Source organism: Pyrgilauda ruficollis, unplaced genomic scaffold, assembly GCF_017590135.1.
Source record: "Pyrgilauda ruficollis isolate IOZ18807 unplaced genomic scaffold, ASM1759013v1 scaffold154, whole genome shotgun sequence".
Taxonomy (NCBI): domain Eukaryota; kingdom Metazoa; phylum Chordata; class Aves; order Passeriformes; family Passeridae; genus Pyrgilauda; species Pyrgilauda ruficollis.
In genome coordinates this window covers 340,785-348,466 of record NW_024514099.1, presented here as the reverse complement: position 1 = coordinate 348,466, position 7,682 = coordinate 340,785, and the positions used below count along the sequence as shown (strand labels likewise).

General features: G+C 42.1%; 1 protein-coding gene across 1 annotated transcript; it reads right to left on the bottom strand.

Annotated features, from left to right (window-relative positions):
- Positions 1 to 673: 673 nt before the first annotated feature.
- On the bottom strand, positions 674 to 4,499 carry SCOC (short coiled-coil protein). The gene is made up of 4 exons (XM_041461772.1): positions 4,395 to 4,499; positions 3,676 to 3,747; positions 3,492 to 3,575; positions 674 to 2,930 (listed from the first exon to the last, which is right to left on the bottom strand). The coding sequence occupies exons 2-4, from the start codon at positions 3,695 to 3,697 to the stop codon at positions 2,788 to 2,790; spliced, it is 249 nt and encodes an 82-aa protein (XP_041317706.1). The 5' UTR covers positions 3,698 to 3,747; positions 4,395 to 4,499; the 3' UTR covers positions 674 to 2,787.
- Between the last annotated feature and the right edge of the window lie 3,183 nt (positions 4,500 to 7,682).

Sequence of the window (7,682 nt, the reverse complement as noted above, 5' to 3'; positions counted from 1 at the left end):
CCTGAAAGATCTTTATAAACAAAATAATGATTTTCAGTTCCAGCATGTCTTGCTATTAAAACTGTCAATCGTCTTTGGAACTCTGTAAGTAACAAGACCTCTACAGCCTGCACTCCCTCTATGTTGTAGCTTGGTCAAAGAGCTCTTACTGAGGATACCAGATCCCAGACTGAACACTTTATATGCAGGGAAGGCCAACTAGTACTGAGGCCCTTTTATTTAGTTACAGTTTAAGCTACTCTTCATTTGGCATTTACATTCATGAAGGCATGATGAAGTAATAATTCTGGTTTCTGTCTAATGTAAAGCTCACTAAAAGTATAGGAAAAAGTAACATTTCTAACTTGGCTTAGTGGTCTCCCACATGGAGAACTGCAAGTTTTAGCTTTTTTACAACAGTAGATGCAGTCTACCAATCCTTTTACTTTAGCAAGAACAGAAAAGTAGACAGAAATTTAAGACTGATGGCTGAAAATAGCAAGTGAGCTTCTAACTGAAGCTTTGTTAAAGCTAGATTAATTAACTCAGGTTTAATCTCAATTCCATCTAGTTTTTCAGACAGTTCAGCTATGTCAAAACCATTAAGATGATTACTAACCCTACTGCTTTTTCACCTTTTGACTACAGATAGTAATGAGAAGGTTTAGGGTTTACAAATGTTAAACCAAACTAATTGAGACAAATGAAGTTTTTATTTGGTGTAAAGTCAGAAATACAACATCTTCAAAATGTTCATAAGTTAAATGAAGGCCACAGTAGTGGGATGTAAAATGGCATGGAGATTAAATAACTGCTGTATACACACTGATGGATAAAATACCACTATCCAATCTACAATACAAAACCATGATTTTAAAATTACTTTATATTAGGAATTGCTGAAGTCTAATAAGCGCATGCTGTGTTACCAGGTGATCTACAGCGCAGATGGAGATGGCAGTGACATGGTTTTAAAGCTATGATGGCTGTAATGCAATGCAATCTTCAGAAGTCAAGTGCTTGCTGTGTTTTTTCTTCCTTTAATGCTCAAACTCTGGACTAGCCAAGTGATCTACTCTACCTGCTAATTTAGAGTTCCAGCAATGTGAGAAAGTAGTCCATAGAAGATGAGAATTAATTCTAGGTGTTGACAAGGACCCCATGACACAAATGGTATCATCCCTTTTTCATTATTGGGTTTCTGGACCCAGACTTGTAAGCAGCCCTCAAGACTGTACAATTAGTGCTTTGTTTTCAGTCTTCTGACTTTGTTTAGAGTCTTTGGACTCCGGTGAGCATTGTACAACCATTTTAAATGGGGAGAAATGGGCAACCTCACCTTTGGGAGGGGGAAACCTCACAATGCCAACTTACACTTGAGACACAGCAGTACCTAGCTAAGAAACTTGGGATTTGAGAGGGATTTATTATTCTATTACACTGACTCATTCACACCATGCTTCAGAGAGATCCTTGAACTAGTGGTTTCCTTTTAAAAGGTCAAGTGAAATGACTTCATTACTGAAGCAACAACTCAGTCCTAGCCAACATCCATAAGTAAGTCTGCAGTGCTGCTGTAGGGCAAGATGAAACAGATGCAACTAAGTACTGCTAAAATTTACATACTTGTTTGTATTTCAGCTTCTGCTCTCCCTTAATACTGATTATGCTGGACATGCTGCTTCTGTGGGGAGTGCTTAGACCCATCTGGGCTGAGCTCCCCTACAAAACCTAACATCCAAGACAGGAAAAAACAGCACCTTGACACCAGGCATTGCTCAGAGCAGCACAGTTTTGAGAGGCAAAATCTACCTTTGTTCCACTGCATCTGTATGCTTTAGATGTTTCTATGCAATGCCTCAAGAAGCACTTTGCAATTGTAGGCTGTGAGGCAGGAAAACACCTGCTCTGAGGCCAGAAGCAAAGACAAGTTTGGCACTGCAGGAGGGAAGTGAAAGGTGGGAAGGAAAAGACTTGTTCTCAGTTCCTCACTGCACACTATTCACAAGCATGAGGAGCATTGCTGATCTCTTCTTGCAGAGTTTATCACTCAGGTTTTTACTTTACTTTTCATCACACAACAGAAGAACTTCAGGAAGATCATACGTTGTGATGATGTGCCTGGGCATTCTTCAGGGAAATGGGAAAGTAGCAATGGTTTCAAGTGTACATATTACATCTGATACTTCATCAGTTTGGTATTTCCCTGATAAGTTGCTTACCCCTGTTGCTCCTCTTACCTTCCCCCTTCCCAAAACCATCTGAGGTGTTTTTCTGTAAGTAAGCCCTGCAAGCAATGTCATACTGTTCCTACTTCACAGAAATGCTTAACTAGTTTATAGGTTTTTGTTTTGTTTTTCAGAACTGTGAACAGCACTATGCAGTAAACACATCTCAGGTGCAAAAAAGTGATGCAATAAACTCTGAATATTTTTATCAAATGGGGTTTCAACACAACATTGTAACACAACCTAGTCAAGAAATCTACCCTAAGACCTCAGAATACCAACAGACCTTTGTTTAACGTAACAAACTAATCTTCTTTTTAACAAGATATGGTAATTTTTAAAACATACAAAAATTTTGTAATTATCTACTCTACATTTGCACATTGCTCGATCTTAATACACAATCTTCTGTCTCGTGTTCATGATAATGCTCTTAATTCTGTTTATTATCAAAGTCTATAATCTTTGAGAATCCAGTAAGCCACAAACTAAAGTATTTTAGCTTATGTAGCCTATGCCAGTTAAAACAAAACAAAAAAACCCCAGCAGCAATACAATGACATAATCTGTGAGTCAACCCTTACTTCCTTTTGCTTTTTGTGTCAGTTGTTTGGAAAACACTAGATGCTGACATCAGATTTTCTATATACTGTCCAAGAACTTGGTTTTCTGATTTCAGTTTCAAGTTTTCTTCCTTAACAGCATCTACTCGTGCTGAGAGATCTGTGAAGGTGATATTATAAGAAAAATATTATACACTATTACATACAATAATAAATATGTTCTACGGGCCTACATCAGACTAGTCACACCTTTAATCCAGAAAACATTACCATAGGGTATTATAAAATATTCTCCTACTAATGTTTTACCTAAAGGCCATTTTTCCTGTATTATTTTGTAGTGCAGTACTTTGACCAACTTGTTAAACTGACTGCTAGTCTGTACGTTTATTGCTTTCTTGAATTTTTGAATTAAGCTATTGCAAACTAAATTACTTGGAAACAAGAGTTCAGTGATGAGCAGCCTCAGATGTGTATCTTCTGATAAGCACAGACATATTAGCTGTATCACCCGTTCTACTTGCTGTGTACTACCAAGGTTGAGCAAACGTAATGTTGCATAAAGAGGAAGAAAAAAACTATTTCCAAGACCTTGGTTTTGTACCTTCAACTACATTAAATGACATACTTCTGGACACTGTGACTAAGGGCAGAGCAGTCAGGTTCTCTTCTGCTTATTACTGTGTACTTGTAAAAAAATCTGATATGTCAAGCTGCTAACCTTCAAGTGTGTGCTGCAGTTCCAAAACTTGATTAATAAGCCGTGTTTTCTCTTCTAATTCCACCTGATTCTCAGCCTCAACAGCTGCAATAAAGCACAAGAGTTTTAGTGCAACCTCTGGTAACAATTAAAAATTATACTAAATAGAATAACAATGAAGAACAAGAACATTAAGAATTTATACCATCCATATCAGCGTTCATCATTGTGGTAGGGGCTCTTTCCACTTTTGAAGAGAGTTTTCTTGAGCGATACTCTGCTTAAAGGAAAAAAAATGGAGGCAGCAATTATTGGAACTTCCATTATATTTGAATTTTAGATGTATTTTTGTAATTCTGAAGGGTCAGTTGCTGGTGGAGCAACGTTCTTCACCATTCTTTAATTATTTTTCCTAGGCCTAATGCTGTACATGCCTATAGTTCGTTGAGTAACTATGCCTTTGTTTACAAAAATAACTGATCTAGATTACTGCAAAGCATTAAATACCACCGTTTCAATGATGTAATCGCCGCCTTCTCAGCTGTGATCATTCTGGAATGGGTTATTTTAGAACTGGATATTCCTGAAGGCCGAAGCGGAATGGTTCTGCATTGTCCCCCCGCCACCCCTGGCCAGTGCACGGGCCTGCGAGACGGAGGTGTTCGCCTCGGGGCCCCGCATCCCCGCACCCCGGCCGTTCCTATCCCCGCCTCGAACTGCGGAACGGGGCAGATGCGGTAACAGCAGCACCAGCGGGCCGAGAAGCGCCAGCCGGGGGTTGGCAGCACTGCAGGGGGCGTCCCCGCAGGACCCGACCGGCAGCCGCCCGGCCCTGCCCTGCCCTGCCCGCACATCCTACCATGCACTCCCAGCCTGGGTCGGCCCCGCGCCCCCTCCCTCCCGCCTGCCGCGGCCGCCCCGCACCTGCCCCGCTGCCGCCGCCTCCCGCGGGCTCTGCCCCGGCCCGACCCGGCCCGGCCCGCTCTATGCTGCCAACGCGCCTGCGCCGCGCGCCGGGCGGGGCGGCGCGGGGCGGGCACGCGGAGAGGCGGGAGCGCCATCGCCCCTTCCCCCGGCACGGTGCGCTGCGGGAGCGTGCGTCTCGGCTCTGCCCCCTCACGGACTTCTGCGGCCGTACCCGCCCCCCTCCCGTGACATCCCGCTGAGTGGCAAGTAAGATAATGTTTCTGATCAGTTCGTTCTGTGCTCATATGCCGCCAGTGTTCAAGGCAGCGGTGCTCAATGGCTGGTCGCTCTGCGTAGTGTTCAGAAGAGATTAAGAAAATGCATTTGTTCCCTGGTGTGGAACCCGTTCAGATTTAGGTAGGTTGGCAAAGCCTGAGGAAGATCCGAGAAAACAGCGTGTGTGTGGCTGCTGTTAACGCCCAGGTGCTTTTATGTGGCCTCTGGGAGAAAGGAGCCTCCCAGACGGAGTCCGGCGAGTTTTCCCTGCCGCAGTTCAGTGCCGTGTACGCCTGGCCCAACTGCTTCCAGTCTGGCACGTCAGAAGCCTCTTCCACAGCAGTGTCCAGAGTAAGAAACTTGTGGTTTACCTCCGTGCCTCTGGGTCTCACAGCGCTGAGATCACATCACATAAAAACCTCATCAACTTCACGGAGCTGCTCTCATCTAATGGCTCAGTAGCTCCAAAACAACCTCCTGTGTCATTGTTCTTTCCCTGGCTCCCTGGAGGGAATAACCCTTGCAGAACACGCTGCACAAGGTTCTCACTTTAATGTCATAGCACAGTCTATGAGCCACAGCAAAGGAATGGAAAACATTCGTGACCTGAGCTAATTTTGGTGGCTTCACTGAAGTGACTGCACTGCAATACTCAGTACTATGTAGTTTGAACCACATGTTGCAGTGAAATATATTCACATTGTATCTATAAATTGCAGTAATATATCTAGTTGTAAATAAATAATTCAGTGGTGTGCAGACACTCAGGAAGATAAAGGCGTTTGGGAAGTGAGCCCTCTACTGTATTTTTAAATACACTTCAGAAAGTGTATATTTCTAACATCATCTTCTGGCTGCCTCCACGCTATTATTGTGTCAATGACTTTTTTTAACCTTACAATCAGGTAAATTCAGATTAGACGGAATGCTATTCAAGGTCTGAAAATGTACTGCAATTAGAGTCTTGCTATCCATCTGTACTGGAAAATGAACCTGTTTCCAGTTCCATTAGCTAGTTTATTTAAACATCTCTACAAAGGGAATTTTCAACACAGCAATCCTCCTTATTTCTTGCAAGCAGTCCTCTCAGGTGGTAGCTGGGCTTTAGGAGCTTGTTGGAAAGTTTCCTTGATTGCTGTTTATTAAATGCCAGATGCTTGCACTGTTTCAATCTTGCTTGCTGCACTGGCAAACATGGCAATCAGCAGGTTCTCCTAATTCTTTCTAATGAGACAATCTCCAGCACTTGCATTAACAGGGGAAAAAATTATGGCTAGATTCTCCAGGTATGTACAAATGCATGGAGACCTTGCTTACCTGGTGAAGGACATGCTGTGTTTTTATACTGTAAGAGGGGGAAAAATTATAGTGGGCTGATCTTGAGGAAATGCACCCCTCTGCTGCACAAATTCCACTTTTCTTGGTGTGTTACAGTTGGACATTATTTCCAAAACTGTTCCAAAATGAGCAAAAGAGGGAAATCCTTGATGTTAAATTACAGGACAAAATGGAAACCAGACATATTGGCTCCTGTGCTGTTGTAGCTAAAACAGTAGTAGTAATTTCAAGAGCTGCTGGTTTACCTCCTGTTTCCTTTTTGGTATGTGTACCGTTGGGGTCCATCCTACTTTGCCTGGTTGTGGTTTCTCACTGTAGTACTTTCTTTTGATTCTGAACTCGGAGCATGAAAACCAGGATGAACACCTTTTCAGAAATCAGCCTCTATGAGAGGTTTTTTTTGTTTTCCTATAGAGAAAGCTGTTGTTCTGAGCTTCCACTGTTGGCATTGCAGAGGGGTTATCAGCGGAGAGCAGATGACATTTCTAGTCTGCAGAGTGCTGTGTGTTATGAGGTTAGCTTTGAACGGTCCAGGGACCAAAAGGTTTGGATTGATACTGCTGGGTGCAAATTCCAAAGAGAGAAAGCCAGATCATCCTGTGTTCACTTAAAAAGGCTTGCATTCCTAACCCTTCCTCTGTTTTCCAGTGCAAAGAAGGCAACTCCAGAATTCTAAATATCCTGTGCATCACTACTTTTAAACAAACACCAAAAAACATGCACACACTCAAAACCCCCAAAACACAAATGCAAAAATGCCCGAACCAAATATATCACAGAACAAAGGTCCACAGCCCAAAGTATTCTTGTATGAGAAATCAACCAAGAAACCAGAAGCTTAACGTATCACATGGTTTACCTGCTACCTTTTTAAATTCCTCACCTCACCTGTCTTGCATTGTGTAATATTATAAATTAAAATTTTTGTGCACTTTAAGTGTAAAGCTTTAGGGACTTATGAAGTATCCCAAACAATCAGATTCCTTTTATAACACAGAATGTATCCCAGGAAAGGCACCTATGCATATTATGACACCAAACTGGGTGGGAGTGTTCATCTAACAGGTCCTGCACTTGGGTCACAACAACCCCAGGCAATGCTACAGACTATTTTCTAAGGCATTTGGTTAAATCAGAGGAGGCATTCATGATATTGTCATTATATTAAATTTATAGCAACAAGTTTCAGTTTACAAATGCAGCTATCTATACTTACTTGTATCCTAAGTTCTAGTTAGAGTTTTTAAAAGTAGCTGATGTCACTGGCAAAAGGAATCAATTTATCAGTTTCACTGAAAGAGCAATTTTTCCTTGAAATAAAACAACCTCTCTAGGATAAAATGTATCATTAATAGTTTACCTGAATTCGTGTAAAGGTAAAGTTACAAACTGAGAGGAGAGGATTTTATTGCTCTGCACTCAGACTCTCAGTCATTGCTGCTAATGACAAGCATTTTCAGACATTTTATTTCTAAAACTCTGGTTTACATCATGTTTTTCCCATGGCACACAGTGCAAACCAACAAGCCTCTGACTTCCCTTCTGGCGACCAGGCAGCAGAGGCGCCTGCATAAGCCGACTGATGACAGAGGCTTCACTGTTCACCACTACAATAGAAATGTATCCTTTTCTTCACTAACAGAGGAAGGCATTGTACCATTGCTGAGATTACTTTGCTATTTGAACTGTACT